At 38.5% G+C, this 16,171-nt stretch overlaps 1 protein-coding gene across 6 annotated transcripts in view; it reads right to left on the bottom strand.

The window, feature by feature from the left end:
- The window catches only part of TTLL7 (tubulin tyrosine ligase like 7), a 160,301-nt gene that overhangs the window by 41,837 nt on the left and 102,293 nt on the right, over nt 1-16,171 (bottom strand). For all 6 annotated transcript variants that reach the window (XM_070076955.1, XM_051857531.2, XM_070076957.1 and 3 more), the window contains exons 15-18: nt 14,704-14,902; nt 8,550-8,755; nt 7,066-7,200; nt 5,326-5,406 (exon numbers count right to left, since the gene is read on the bottom strand). In XM_070076955.1, coding sequence (XP_069933056.1) covers nt 5,326-5,406; nt 7,066-7,200; nt 8,550-8,755; nt 14,704-14,902 — 621 coding nt within the window. The remainder of the gene's footprint in view (nt 1-5,325; nt 5,407-7,065; nt 7,201-8,549; nt 8,756-14,703; nt 14,903-16,171) is intronic.

The following is a 16,171-nucleotide window of genomic DNA, read 5'->3' as shown; positions in this document are numbered from 1 at the left end:
TGAATTAAATAGGGCAACACATAGTATTATATAACTTGTTTCTATCATTTAATATCTTGATATATTTTTAGGATGGAATAAAGAAAGGAAAAAGTTAATAGAGGTGTTTCCTCTTTGAGATGCCCAAGGCAATGTTGATTTTACTGGTCATTTTGATAAATCTTTCAACTGAATTTATCAGCAGGAAGAAAACGGAGGAAATCCTTATGTTATCAATGCATGTTTTTCAATTTTACCTGTTCTCTCTAGATCCACACTATCAAATGCAAGAACAACTAAACACTGCTGACTATTTAAATGTAAATTAGAATTAAATTGAAAAAAATCCGGTTCCTTATTTTCAAAAGCCAAATCTCAAGTGCTCAATAGTCACATGTGGCTAAGGATTACTGTATGGGCTATCACAGGACATTTCTATCATTACAGGAAGCTCTGTGAACAATGCTCATAGTAAATAAACCTGGAATATCTATTTCATCCAGCTAGGGAATACAAGATAGTCACACAGGCCTCATGAGTGATGAATAAAGAATAAAAATGGAAGCCATACAAATCTGAAAGGTTCCATTTGCCAACATTGGCACTTGTTACTCTGAACCCAGAACATATCCAGGTATTTAAGACATGACCGCAGAGAGCTAAGGGACTCTCAGATTCCTGAAGACCCTGCCTTTTGAGGCTGCTTCCTGTGTGTTTCCTTCATTCATGATTAATAAAGTTTGGGTGATTTGCTGATGCATGCTTGTTTCATATCACAAGTCATAGTCTTGGGCTGTATTGCAGGTTAAAATCTATGATTGTGGAATAGTACTCAATTGAAAACCACTAGATTGTATGGTTATCCTAAAATTTATTTAGCCTCTATTGACAAACATATGGGTTGCTTCAAATGTTTTGGTTTCATAAATATGAGTGTCCCTGGAAAGAATGCTCATGTACATAAATCTTTTGTAGATTCAAGTTATTCATCTGAAGGACAGAATGATGGAAGTGGTTTTGCGGAGTCATAGGTGGTGAATATTTATAATCATAGTAGATATGGCAAGTTACCTTTCTAAGCGTTATAGCAATATATCCTCTCTCTAATAGTAAAGTAAAGGCTCTTTTATCCATATTAGTCCCATCACAGGATACTATTTGTCTTATTGATTTTTGCCAATATGATAGTTTTTACTTGCTTTTTCTTCATCATTGGTGAGGCCAAGGATCTATTTACATTAACTGGCTATCTGAAGATCCATAAAATGCCTTTCATGGCCTTTTTATACATGTTGCCATTTTATGTATCAATGCCTACAAGCTAGTTTCTCTTGTGCTGATTGGTTTGTAGGAAGTATTGGTTTACTGTGGTTACTTTCATTTTATGTGCTAGAAATATCTGTCGTCCTCAAACCATCACCCCACTCCACCCCCAGCAATTCTCTTCACTACTTCTGCCTTTTAATGTGGTTTCAGATGTGTGTTGTCATTCATAAATTTATATGATCAAATCTGTCAGTCTTTTCCTTTAAGCTTCCTTGCTTTTACTACTTTCTTAAGAAATTTTTCCAATCTAAGATTATAAACACAATTCTTTTGTATTTTCCTTTTAAATCTTTAGTATTTTTATTTTTTACATATAAAATTGGAATCTTTACCTTTGTATATAGTGAGATAAGGCTCTAACAATTTTCTTGCAAATACTCATAGTCAATTGTTTCAGTGCCATTTACCAGAAAAATCACCTTTTCTCTAGTGATTTGAAATGCTACATTTATCATGTATTGATACCTTATAATCTGATTCTGGACTCTATTTTGTTTTAATTAGCAATTTACCTATTGTTCTCTTTTCTAGATTACACACAGAGCCTTGAGGAAATTCAGGGCTCCAGTTTTAATGAAAGCTTCTTATCATTATCAGTCAAGGCCAGAGGCAGGGTCTAGGCAAATATGTATTGGGGCATACCATATGTTTTGCAAACCACTTCTGTTAAGGAGCATTGCTATAAGTTCCTCAATAGTGGTGTTATCTTTGGCACATGGCAGAACACAAAGTAAATATTTGTTGGATGTGTTAATATAAAATATTGAGCTTAGTTTACTCAGATAAAAGTTTATAATTTAAAAGTCATAATCTGACTACTATCAAGTCTGATTAACAATAGATTCTAGAAAGGACAAATGATAGTTTGTCTTTGTGAAGGAATACTACAACTTCACTGAAGCTACTCAAATAGTTTATCTCCCCAAAACAATGGTACAGTGCATTTGACAGGCAGTCACAGTGCTGGCCACTCCCCTCTCCCACTCAGCAAGAGAGCTATTTACATACTTGTTACCTTCTCCTCAAAATTCCTACCAGAGCATAACATTCCCATCTTTCCATCACACAGCACACAATCCTACACCTCTATTAGAATAAATGTTCTGCATTAGAACAAACCTTCCCACCTTACTCAATTTTTAGTACTATTTGTTATTGTTATTTTTATTATTAGAGAGACAGACAAAAACAAAGAGCTCCCTACTGACTGCTTCGCTCTTCAAATGCCCTCAATGTCTGCTGCTGGGCCACAGCTGGAGTCAGAAGCCAGGAACCCAATCCAGGTTTCCCACATGGGCAGCAGGGACCCACAGATCTGAGCCTTCACCTGCTACCTCCCAGGGTCTGCACTAGCAGGAAATTGCAATCAGGTGCCAGAACGAGGAATTGAACCCAGGTACACTGCTGTGGGATGCAGGCATGTTAACTTTCTAGAGGCTAAATGCTTGCTCCACTCAAAAACTTTTTTATTATTTCCCTTCCCTAAGCTATTCCTATATTCTAGATCATTCTCATAATTGTAGATACCTTCATCTTAGAAACAAATGAATAAAAAAAAAAAACCTCATTAGCTCACATCATCCCTCTCCAGCTACCAAAATATTTCTCTTTCCCCTCTACTGCAAAATTGCTTTCAAAAGTGCCTGTATGGGGCAAGTGTTTTGATGCAGCTGTTAAGATGCCACTTGGGATGGCTGCATCCCATATCAGACTGCCTGATTTGAGTTTCTGCTCTGCTTCCCATCCAGCTTCCTGCTAATGTGCATCCCAAGAGGAGCAGGCGATAGGTCACATACTTGGACCCTTGCCACTCATGATGGAGACCCTGAATGAGTTTCAGGCTCCTGAGTTTGGTCTGGCCTAGCCCCAACTGTTACGAGTATGTGGAGAGTGAACCAGCAGATGGAAGATCTCTCTCCCCTCCCTTCCTCTGTCCCTCCCCCTTTCCCTCTTGCTTCCCCACTACCTCTCCCTCTCTGTGTGTCAGTGTGTCTCTCTGCTTATTAAATAAAACTTTTGAAAAAGAAAAAGTACCCATACAACCCACTTTTTTTTTTCATTTCTGCTCTGCATCCAATGAACCTACTTCAATCAAGTTTTATTCCTCTGAATTTGTTGTAACTGGGGCCACCAGTAACCTCCATGTTATTGAAAGCAACAGATACTTCTCAGTGTACATCTTATACCCTTATCAGCAACATTCAGACCAGATTACTCTGATCTTAGATAATTTCTTTACTTGGATGCAAGGACATCAGTTCTCATATTTTTTTCTACCTCACTGACTGCTCCCTCTCAGTCCTCACCTCTGATTTCCATGTAAAGCTGTGGCCCAAAGCTCAGTCCCTGAAACACCTGTCTTCTGTAATCACACTCACTGTCCAGGTCATCTCATCTGGTCCCATGGCCCTAAGTATCTTAGAGCCTCATTCATTTTTATCTCCATATACAGCGCCAGCCCTAAATTTAAACTCATTTGAACTACAACTTGAACATCTTCACCTGGCTGTCTAATCAATATATCAATATCAGCATTCCAAAATAACAATTAAATACAACTACAACAACAACAAAACCTTGTTTTTTCTACAGTATCCACCCATTCAGGTACCACCCTAGTTAAGTATCCATTAAGTCCTTGCATCAGTTACACTAGGAATCTGCAAGCTAGTCTCTACTTCTATTCTACCACATTCTGTCTCCCTCAGTTCAGTTCTCCACAAGTAGCTCCCATGATCCATTGTTTTAAAGTTTCAATTTATTTATTATTTCCTATTTATTTGAAAGACTGACACAAAGAAAGGTAGAGACAGAGGGAAGTCCTCCATCTACTGGTTCCCTTCCCAAAAGCCCACAACAGTCATGGCTGGCTCAGGTTAAAGCCAGAAGCCTGGAACTCAATCTAGGTCTCCCACATGGGTGGTGCGGATCCATTTGGGCCATTAGCAAGAAGCTGGAATTGGAAGTGGTACTCTGATGATATGGACTGCAAGTGTGCAAAGCAATGTCTTAACCACTGTGCCAAATCTGTGACCCTCTAATGGTCCTTTTAATTTATGAGCCAGACTAAGCAACTCTTTCATTCAAAACTTTTAAACTGCTTCCCATTCATTAGAATAAAACCCAGTCTTCCCACAACCTATAAATTCTTCTAGGCGCAACCTATTTGTCTAGCCTTATTCCTTAACACTCACTTGCTCTTTCCCAGCAAAACCAAACTGTCCTATAAATAAGTCAATAAAATGGTGATTTGTTCTTCTTCATGTACTTATTATATTAAGCTAATTTCTACTTCAGGCTTCATATATTTGCTCTTCCCTTTGCCGAATACATCACATCTGTAGATATTTGCACAGTGTGATTCTCTTCAAGTCATTGCCCAAATGTTAACTTCTATTTGTTTCTCTTACATTAGTTTTCTATATTATACTTAATACTACCCTACACTCTATAGTATACTGGTTTATTTATTTATTTATTTGAGAGGTAGAGTTACACTGAGAGAGAGAGACAGAGAGAGCTCTTCAGTCTGCTGGTTCACTCCCCAAATGGCCGCAACGGCTGGAGCTGGGCTGATCAGGAGCTTCTTCCTGGTCTCCCATATGGGTGCAGGGGCCCAAGAAGTTGGGCCATCTTCTTCTGCTTTCCTGGGCCATAGCAGAGAGCTGGATTGGAAGAGGAGCAGCCAGGACTCGAACCGGCGCCCATATGGGATGCCAGAGCCACAGGCGGAGGATTAACCTGGTGCTACAGCACCAGCCCCTAAAATAAACTTGTTTATCATCCAAAACCTTAATTAGATGGTAAGCTCAATGAGAGCATGGCTTTTTTTTAAATTCGCTTTTTAATCTTCAGAATACAGATCAGTGCTTTACACACAGTAGGTACTCAGAAATATTTTTTGAAGAAGTAAGCAAAGAAACAAGCACCTAAAGCACACTAATGTTTCTTAGTGTGGTTTAATGATCCCATCTTAATATATAATATAAAAGGACAAAATTGTTTTTCAGCATCACTTACTTTTCGTTGTTTAACAGAGTCCAATTTTATAAGCCAATATGAAGCCACTTTTGTTTTATGATACTTCCAGTTATCGATGATCTATTTGGAGAAGAGAAACATTCAGACATTTAATCTAGAACATTCATCAGAAGTAATAGAGGAATAGTAAATAAATGGGTGAAAACCAATTTTACTAATTAATTTGTACAATGATAATGCTATGACTTTCAATAAACGATGCCAACTTTCATAAAAAGATTTATACAAACATTTTTAACATAGGAATGCTAGTGAAAACATCTGAATCCGAAGCTTCTCTGCATGTTGTCCCAACAACACAGTCTTCATTGTATGAAAGTCAAAAGCCTTCAGGCACATAAGGTTTAGGAAGAAATCCAAGAAACAGATTTCTATAGTGGTTCCAAGGGCTATATTCACCACATCACGCACAATAACAGAATATTGAATGATACAACATAAGGCAACCTTCATAGGATTAGGTTATTGCCATCCTTTTTTGTTTTTTGCCTATGTAAATATGTAATATTTTTGTATACATATTGTAATATATGATGTAACATATTAAAATATTTATAACACATGGTTAATATGAAGTAAATAATCTAATGTCTGACATAATCATTAAGTATACTTTACTAATTATATAAGCCTGTCTATATTCCATCTAAAATAACTCCTTACAAATAGTGTTATTTTTCCTTCCTTTCCTCTGATCTAACAAGTAGAAGCTTACTTGCAAACAAGACACCATTTTAATTTTTCAAAAAATATATAACAATGAAGTGCATATTTGGGATTTCAGTTATGAAAATGTTATGATTAATAATATAAATTGCCACTATAGATTTTATTAAACCAGCAATCTTTTTATTGTTGTTATTTTGCTTTTTGTTTGTATATATTTGCTTTAGAAAGTATAAAATAGTACCAAAAAAAAATAAATAGTTCATGGCTATGATTTTTAATCCTACAGTTGGCCACTAGATGGTGCCTTCTCCTCTGGAAAAAAAAATATGTAGGGCTCTGAGAAAACAATATTCCATTACTGAGGAATTATCCAAGAATGATCATTTGAAAAAGATGTTTCCATGAAGAAACAGTCTGTCACCAAAAATATTTTAATAACTTAGACCAGGTTTCAGAGTTAAGAGTAAGCCATTGACTTTAATGTAAATTTTCAGATACTTTACATTTTAGAATGTTCCACTGGGTGGTGCAAATATGTATTTCCCAAGAAACACACACACACACACACATAAAATTGCACATTCGTCATTTTAAAATTTGAGTGAAAAATGTGATATTCAAGGAGTCGCATTTAAATATTCTTGACATTTTATGTCAAGGCCACAGTTTTTTCGTCACATCACGTTCTATCTTAAGTCTTAGTGAATCTTTGTAGAAGCTGGTTTAACCTGGTATTTCTTTAATCATCAAGAACAATATTTATTTCATACTAATTATCCTTACTTGATGAAGGAGTCTTGTCATTAAAATGGGACTTATACTAAAAGATATTTTGCATTGCTGATTATACATGGAATCTCACTGATCATGAATCATGATAATTAAAATAAACCCTTGTATTTTCTAAAGCTTGTAGAGGTTAAAAAGAACATTAATTAAGTTTGCTATATAATTGAGTATAAAATGTCATTGGGAAAAATAAATTTTAATGTCTTTTAAAATAACAGAGGGTATGAACTCCTTGACATTTTATATAGATCAGATACTCACATCTTCTATCAGAAGTTCTGATTCTGCATCTGATTTTCCTGGAAACCGAATCTTCATATCCTTGAGAACAATTAAGGTCTGACTTGTTAAATCATCTTCTTGTTCTTTTGTTTTCAGTCGCTGCAAAGACTCACTCTTAAATTTGAAAGAATACAGATATTTGGAGGGGGGTCTTATTTCATTGTGCCAGTATAATCTGAAAGATATTTCTAGGTAAAAATGATGTACTTTGAATTGAAAAAATAATTTCAAAGAGAGAGAAAATAACTTCTTTACATTCATGAATTCTTAGCATTGAATGGATATGAACGCCAAGAGCATCTTTCCCACTTGTGTTTGGCTCAAAATACTTAAAAATATGAGTGTTTAAAAACTACTTCCTATTTAGTTTCATTTGCTATCTATGCCTTAGTCAACTTTTTTCCTCTTCTTCCTCCTCCTCCTCTTCCTCATTTCTTCCTCTTCTTCATCCCTCATTCTCCTTTTTTTTTTTTTTAATGTATTTGACAGGCAGAGAGACAGACAGAGAGCTCCCACCTACTAGTTCACTTCTCAAATGCCAGGATGGAACCAGGCTGAAGTCAGGAGTTAGAAACTCCACCCAGGTCTCCCACATGGGTGGCAGGCATCCAACTACTTGAGCCATCACTGGCTGCCTACCAGGATGTACACACTAGCAGGAAGCTGGAGCAAGAGTTGGGATTCAAACCCAGCACTCCAATATGGGATGTGGGTTTCTCAACCAGCAAGTTAAACACTAAGTCAAACGCCTGCCCTAGCAAGTCTTCTTAATTTGAAAAAGAATCATTCATTGTTTTTAAGTTAGATTCACTTGCTTCTGTTTCCTAACTCTTCCCTTTGGAACCACCATCCACATTAAATAAACAAATTAAATAAATTGCTGTTTTATGTACATGAATTTAAAGCTATCTATTTGTACTAGAAGTAAGCTTGCCTGCAAAATAAATTGACTTCTTCAATACCAAATTTCTGAGACTCATTCTAAGAAGGGAATACTAAATGTTGATTCAGTATATGGGAAACATTATAAACGACATTATACTCTAAGGACTCAACATTATGCTCTAAGGATAATTTATCAATAATTCTCTAAGGAGAATTTATCAATAATTTTAGCATATCAGTCAATAGTTCCCATTAGAATGAATTTCCCATAGAACGAATTTCCCCAAATATACAGACTGTATAGCACACTGAAAAATCATATATTTAGATGATTTTCCACACTATTATCCTACTGCATCTGCAAATGAAAAATGAAACAATGCTAATTCTCAGTGCCCACCCTCAAGTTCTGTAATACAGTGAAACATAAATGAGTGATCCAAATTCCAGGAGGCCATGAGCTGAATTACAGCAAGGAGCTTGGGTTCAGCCTGTTCTCTTCTCAGCTGATCTCCTTTGCCAAGTAGATTCTGAGTACAGTGCTTCCTGCAATCTTCAAAGGGCCAAACAGGACTTACCACCTGAGAACTGGTGGAGCTGGCATCATCACTGTGTGACAGATGCTTCATGTAGGAGGAAGCACGGTTTAGGGAATGTGACCTAGATGCGGAAGTTGGCCGTGATACAGATATCACTTGCTGAGCAGAAAAGGGGCGGCTGTCCGCACTGGTAGGTGACTGCGTAGAGATGGACCGAGGACAGCTGACGGAACGCCTCATGGAATCTAAGGATGAGGGAGAAGACAGAAAGCACAGCAGCAGTGCTAGCAGAGGTTCCCCCTTCCCTGTGTTTGGTCTATAGAAACTGAAAATAAGAACAGGTGGCAGTAGAGTGACCATAAATTTCAAGGCACAGTCATCATCATGAGAATATGAGTTTGGAATTAACTCTTCAATTTAAATAGTGAACCTGGTGCAGAATCCCCATGACGGAGAAAGAATAGCTATCTTACAATAACAGAATAATAATAATATAAACAGTACCTTGATGTTAGGTTATCAAAACATGAACAAAAAGAACCAGAAGAAAAGATAGCTAGCATCTATGGAGCACCTGCTGTTAGCCAGGCACTGTGCAAGGTGCCACATTTTTAGCTTAGTCCTCATGGAAAGCCTCTGAATTAGGAACCACATGGTCCAGAGGCTCAGAGGAAGGACTTTCTCAAGATCACACAGCAAGAACGTGGCCAAGCTCAGACTCAAACCCTGATTGACCAAATTACAGGTGCTGCCCTCTTTCTATAATAACATGACACCATCCCCTGGCCTTAGGATTAGATTGGTCATCTATTAGAATCTGCATCTAGGTGAGAGATTTTGCAAGATCTCAGGGAGGGGTGGAAAGCAGTCTAGAGTGTCCAGGGGGGGGGGGGGGAACATGTTATACAATATAGGGACCATTAGAAAACAGTAAGAAGGAAAATACAGATTATCCTAATAAAGTGTCAATATTTAATTAGTTGCTTTGAGAGTCCTATTAAATAGTCTTTGTATTTGTAAAAATAAAGAATTTAAAAACTTATTTTCAATTCCATTAGTAAAAGGTTTGAGTGAAGGAAGAAAACCACATGGGTCTACAGGGTTGTTATCAGAACAAATATCTGGGGGAAAAGCATAGGCCATGTCTTCCCCACAGCATACTCAAAACACTTAAGAAAGAACCAAGTGTTCCAGATTAATTTTGGTTTCTGACACAGGGAAATACATTATCATTTAATGCTATCAACATTTTAATCTGTGTTAAGATCCAATGGCCTATATATCCTTTGTTCTATATTCTTTTTGTGCTTGGGGAATTTATTAATCTCTAGTAATTAAATAATTTAATAATACTCACAAAGTCATGTTGTATAACCAAATACTTCTTTTCATTAACTGTAGAAAAAAATTAAACCTTCATAAAGGTCACAGATACAAACCTAGTAACTAGAGATGTATCTAAAAGAAATTTTGAGTAGATAATGAATCTAATTTAGGTTCTGGAGAGTATAAAAAAAATATCCTCATTCTAGCCATAACTGTGTAAAAACAAGTCCATTTGTTCCAACTCTTTACTTCCTCCTGCACTGGAAATTCATACCACTTTTTTAAAGGACAATGCTTAGAGCTGGCACTGTAGTGTAGCAGGTTAAGCTAAAATCTGCAGTGCCGGCATCCCATGAGTGCCAATTCTAGTCCCAGTTGCTCTACTTCCAATCTAGTCCCCTGCTAATGTTCCTTGGAAAGCAGTGGAGGATGGCCCAAGTGCTTGTGCCCCTGCACCCACATGGAAGACTCAAAAAAGTAAGCTCCTGGGTTCAGGCTCCCAGCTTCGGATAGGCTTAGCTCCAAACATTGCCACCATTTAGGGAATGAACCAGCAGATGGAAGAGCTCTCTCTCTCTCTCCCTCTATAACTCTGCCTTTCAAATAAATAAATCTTTCTTTAAAAAAAATGGAAGGACACTACTTCTACTGAAAGGTTACTTAAGAAATACATCACTAATCAAGACTTTTGCTTTTTTAAATGAAGAACTGACCAGTGTGTTCAAAGGTAAAACTTCTACAAAGAAAATGCCCAAAATCAGGTGCTACTAACCATACTGTAGTTCTGTTCCCTCTGAGATATATATAGTATGATAACAGGATGGGAAGAAAATATTCTATCTCTTGTACAATTTGGGACATGCTCAATTGGACTTGCCCCAAATGGTAGAGTTAGAAACGTGCCAGGGGATTCCAATTCAATCCCATCAAGGTGGCATGTACCAATGCCAACTCACTAGTCCAAATGATCAATTTCTGTTCACAATTGATCATAATGATAGGACTAAGAGTCAAAGGGATCACACAAACAAGACTAGTGTCTGCTAATACTAACTGATAGAATCAAAAAGGGAGAGAATGATCCAACATGGGAAGTGGGATACACAGCAGACTCATAGAATGGCAGATGTCCTAACAGCACTCTGGCCTCAGAATCAGCCCTTAAGCATGTGGATCTGGCTGAAAAGCCCATGAGAATATTTCAGGCATAGAAAGCCAAGACACTCTGGAAAAAAAAAAAAAAAGAGAGAGAGAGAAATGACCTAAATGAAAGATCTTTGCAAGTGAGATCCCAGTGGAAAGAACAGGTCATCAAAGAAGGAGGTATCTTTCTCTGAAGGGAGGAGAGAACTTCCACTTTGACTATGACCTTGTCTAAATATGATCAGAGTTGGCGAACTTAAAAGGCCTCCATAGCCTTGGCAGCTCATGACAAGAGCCTAGGGTGATTACTGACGCCTTAAACAAGAGTGTCAATTTGTTAAGTCAACAGCAGGAGTCACTGTACACTTACTCCTCATGTAGGATCTCTGTCCTTAATGTATTGTACAATGTGAATTAATGCTATAACTAGTACTCAAACAGTATTTTTTACTTTGTGTTTCTGTGTGGGTGCAAACTGTTGAAAGATTTACTTAATATATGCTAAATTGATCTTCTGTATATAAAAATACTTGAAAATGAATCTTGGCTGGCGCCATGGCTCAATAGGCTAATCCTCCGCCTGAGGCGCCAGCACACCGGGTTCTAGTCCCGGTCGGGGCGCCGGATTCTGTCCTGGTTGCCCCTCTTTCAGTCCAGCTCTCTGCTGTCGCCCAGGAGTGCAGTAGAGGATGGCCCAAGTCCTTGGGTCCTGCATCTGCATGGGAGACCAGGAGAAGCACCTGGCTCCTGGCTTCAGATCAGCGTGGTGAAAATATTCTATCTATTGAATCATAGCATAGTCCAATTTTCCAGTTGCATATACTGGAAATTCATACAGAATAACTAAGTAGCCAGATATACCAATGATATTTGGGTAGACTGATGAAAAATGGTTGCAACTAACATCCACAAACATGGAAAAATGTTTTCTATAGTTTTTTATATGATTACCTTATATCAAAGCAGAATATATACCATTGAAGTTACAGCAAGTTTGAATTTCCCAAGTTATCTATGAGAAAAATACTACACAGAATCTGGATTTTTTTTTCTCAGTCACCTGCATCCTCTTCAGAAACAAAACTCGAGGAGGATGCATGGCTATGGTGTTCCTTAATGTAGGATTAAAGAAAGAAAATAAAATGAAGGAAAAAGAACTCCTACTATAATCCACAGTTAATAGGAAAAGGATATATAATTGAATTAGAGTAGCATTAAAATGAGGATTTACACTTAAAACATTTTTTAAAGATTTATTTATTTATTTGAAAGTCAGAGTTATACAGAGAGAGAGAGAGAGAGATCTTCCATGCACTGGTTTGCTCCCCAGATGGCCGCAACGGCCAGGAATGTGCCAATCTTAAGCCAGGAGCCAGGAGCTTCCTCTAGGTCTCCCACATGGGTGCAGGGCCCAAGGACTTGGGTCATCTTCTACTGCTTTCCCAGGCCATAGCAGAGAGCTGGATTGGAAGAGGAGCAGCGGGGACTCACCTGGCACCCATACAGGATGCCAGCACTGCAGGTGACAGCTTTACCCGCTACACCACAGCGCCACCCCACACTTAAAACATTTTTAAAAATCTGTATCATAGGCCGGCGCCGCAGCTCACTAGGCTAATCCTCCGCCTTGCGGCGCCGGCACACCGGGTTCTAGTCCCGGTCGGGGCGCCGGATTCTGTCCTGGTTGCCCCTCTTCCAGGCCAGCTCTCTGCTGTGGCCAGGGAGTGCAGTGGAGGATGGCCCAAGTACTTGGGCCCTGCACCCCATGGGAGACCAGGAGAAGCACCTGGCTCCTGCCATCGGATCAGTGCGGTGCGCCGGCCGCAGCGTGCTGGCCGTGGCGGCCATTGGAGGGTGAACCAACGGCAAAGGAAGACCTTTCTCTCTGTCTCTCTCACTGTCCACTCTGCCTGTCAAAAAAAAAAAATCTGTATCATACTTTAGTACACTATTTTCTGGTCTCAACTTATTAACCTATTGATCTGAGCACAAAGAACAATCTCAGAACTGTAAAGAAATCTAGCAATTTGTTCTCTACTCTCTCCTTATGCCCCTTTCCATTCATGATATTATGAATGAACCCATTATCTAATAGAAGAGGGATTTTAAAACTGACAAAACATAGGGCCGGCAGCATGGCATACCAGGTTAAGCCACCACCTGCAGCAACACTTCCCACATAGGTGCCGGTTTGAGTCCCAGCTGCTCCACTTTTGATCCAGATCCCTACTCATGTACTTGGGAAAGCAGTGGAGAATGGTCCAGGTAGTTGGGCCCCTGCACCCACATGGGAAACCTGGAAGAAGCTCCTGGCTCCTGGTTTAGACCTGGCCCAGCCCAGGCCATTGCAGCCATTTGGGGAGTGAACCAGTGGATGGAAGACCTCTCTTCCTATAACTCTGCTTTTCAAATTAAAAAAAAAAAAAAACTTAAAAAAAAATAACTGGGGTAGGAAAATGTCCCCTTCTGAAGCAGAAATAATATAGGTATACTTACACAGACACAATGAAAGCACTTAAGAAATCCTTAAGAATTAAAAGAGGCAATTGAAAAGTAGTTTACAAACCCTGGAATAGGAGCTCTCTAAAAATCTCTTGAATGAGTAAATAAATGAAAGAAATGGAACATAGCACATCATGTCCCTTCCAAATACATAAACCCTCAATGATAGGAATAAAAGTGGCATTACAAAATAACTTGAATTCTCTGTTGATTGGATCTACACTCCTGATGTATTTTGTCATAAGCACAGGGGACCAGTTTTAAAGTATCTCCATTATTAGGGAAGCTAGTATGTTCAACCACTGCTCAAGAACACTGTTTATTGCATTACTGAACTGGTCCCTAGACCTCTAGGGCAACAGAGCACAAGGCAAACAGAGCTAGAGAGACAGGGCTTTTCTGAAGTCCAGGACTGAAGGCAATGTCAGGAAGGAGTTTTCCAAGTGAGTCCAGGCAAACTCCAACAGCACACTGCACACCTGGCGCTGAAGAAAAAACAGAAGAGAGGAGAAAGGAAAAGAGAATGTGTACGTGCACAGAAATAAAGGCAGGCAGAAAGAGAGAAAAGCAGGCAGGAGGGGAAGTTAGACAAGCTGGCTCACTGCGGTCCTAAATACTTCCTGCGCACCAAAATCCCTGACGTAAGCGCCTGCCTGAGATGAGATGAAAATAGGAGGGAACAAAACTTCAACTATTTCTCAATTGTGTGACTCTCAAATACATTCAAGTCAAATGCCTAGAAAGATGAATACATTTTAAAAATAGGTGATGGTATAAAACAACTCAGGTGACAGAGCTGGGCATGGATTGAGAGGAAGGTCTGAAGGGCTTCAAAAAGCTCCCGGGAAATTCGCATGATCTTTTGTTTGCACGCATCCTTGAACTTCTTGATGCCTCCTACTTTTGCCTTAAGAGAGAAAGTCCTCAGCAGATCAGCCAGGAGGCACATATGTTATAAAAGCCAGGAAAAATCTGTCACTGAACAAAAAACCATGAAATACAGAAGAGTGGATCCTTCCTTCAACCCTCTTGTTTCTATTTGCAGGACCTGCCAGGGACTGCGGGCTGTGCCTGAGTCTCGTTAGGGAAGGAAGTGGGATAGAAGCCTGGTCTCCTCATATAAGATGAGGATCCAGTTGGTCCAGCGACCTTTGACTGAGCTCAACAGATTTCAGATTTATAATTCTTCATATGTCAACTAAATTAGAAGAAGCTGACTTACTGGATTGTTGAATCAATTTGCATTGGTTGGAGGGTTTAAGATTATATGTAACTTGTTTGTCTCCTTTTTTATTTTCATACTCTTCTTTTTCATTTTCATCAGATTCTGAAGAGCTGCTGCTACTTTCATAACTGCTATCACTGCTGTGGTGCTTCTGTCTTTTCATTATTTCAGTGCTCTCGGGCATAGAACACAGCGGCTGAAACAGAGGAAGATGTGTTATTCTGTTAGAACTATCTAAAAAGGCTTCTTAACACGGTTAGTTACTACTCTTAATTTCTCCCCATACACTTGCTGCCTTTCACTGCAGGCTTAAGCTACATTGTTGCTTAGCCTGTCACCCTATTTACAGTTCTGTGTCTGTAAAATATTGTTTCCTAAATGATACAGCACAGTCATGATAAGGAAAATGCTATTTCCACATGACTGAAATAAAGCACCACAGTATTGATAAACAAGGAAAAACAAGACAAAGGAAACATATCAGAGATAAAACAGAAAATTCTTAAGCATACTCAGGTTTTCTTCATTTCACATATAAAGATAACTCATCAAGACTCAAGAGATACACTTTTGTTGTATCATTAATATTCAGTAACTTAATAAATGTGTACATATGTATATATTTATATATATTTCTGTGTTTGTGTGTGAAAGAGACAGAGAGAGATAATAAGAGAGAAAGGAGAGGGAGATGGGGAGAAGGAAGGGCAAGAGGGAACAAAGAAAATAAGAAAGCAACAGCCAGCAAAGCCACCATAAATAAGGCCACGTCTTAAAACAGAGCCTGAGAGCCCATGCACTCAGAAAAGGTGTAGCAAGAAGAAAGATATCCCTCATATTGACAATTTGCTGTGGATATTGATGGAACATTTTTAAAAAGTCATTAAATACCCACTTTTCCAACTTGTCACAAAAGACATCTTTTCTCAGAGGAGTCCTAAATCTGACACACAGGGAGAGGGTCTGCCTTAACACCGCTCTTCAGTGCCCATGGTACATTTTTTTTTTAAATGACAGAATGTGAAAGTCAATGGAATAAATATTTTTATGAGGATAATTCCTATGGGTAAATCTGTAAAGATTCAAAATGCCATGTACTGATGCATCAATCTGTCATTAGAATCACTTGTTTCCAATCACCCCAATTAATGTACTTCCAATGATGCCAACTAAAGGATTAACAGAGAAGAGACACAGGACAGCTTAACTTCAGAAAGAAAGTGCAGAGCCAAGAGAAGGACAGTTTTGCTACTCAGTAATTTTAAGAGACTATTTATTACACACACCATATGTCTCATATTCCTACTGGGAGAGGTTCCTATAGTTGTACACTAGTTGTTTCTTCTCTGTTAAACCAAATAAAAATGTTTTGATGTTAGCATACACTATAATGAAATCCTTGGATACCATGGGATTTCACTGAAAGATGGTATATCCTCTAGTGTAACACTGTAGGATGAAAGAT

The sequence above is a fragment of the Oryctolagus cuniculus genome, chromosome 7, assembly GCF_964237555.1.
Source record: "Oryctolagus cuniculus chromosome 7, mOryCun1.1, whole genome shotgun sequence".
In the NCBI taxonomy this organism is placed as follows: domain Eukaryota; kingdom Metazoa; phylum Chordata; class Mammalia; order Lagomorpha; family Leporidae; genus Oryctolagus; species Oryctolagus cuniculus.
Note: the sequence above shows the minus strand (reverse complement) of the source record. Positions and strands in the feature narration are given on the sequence as shown.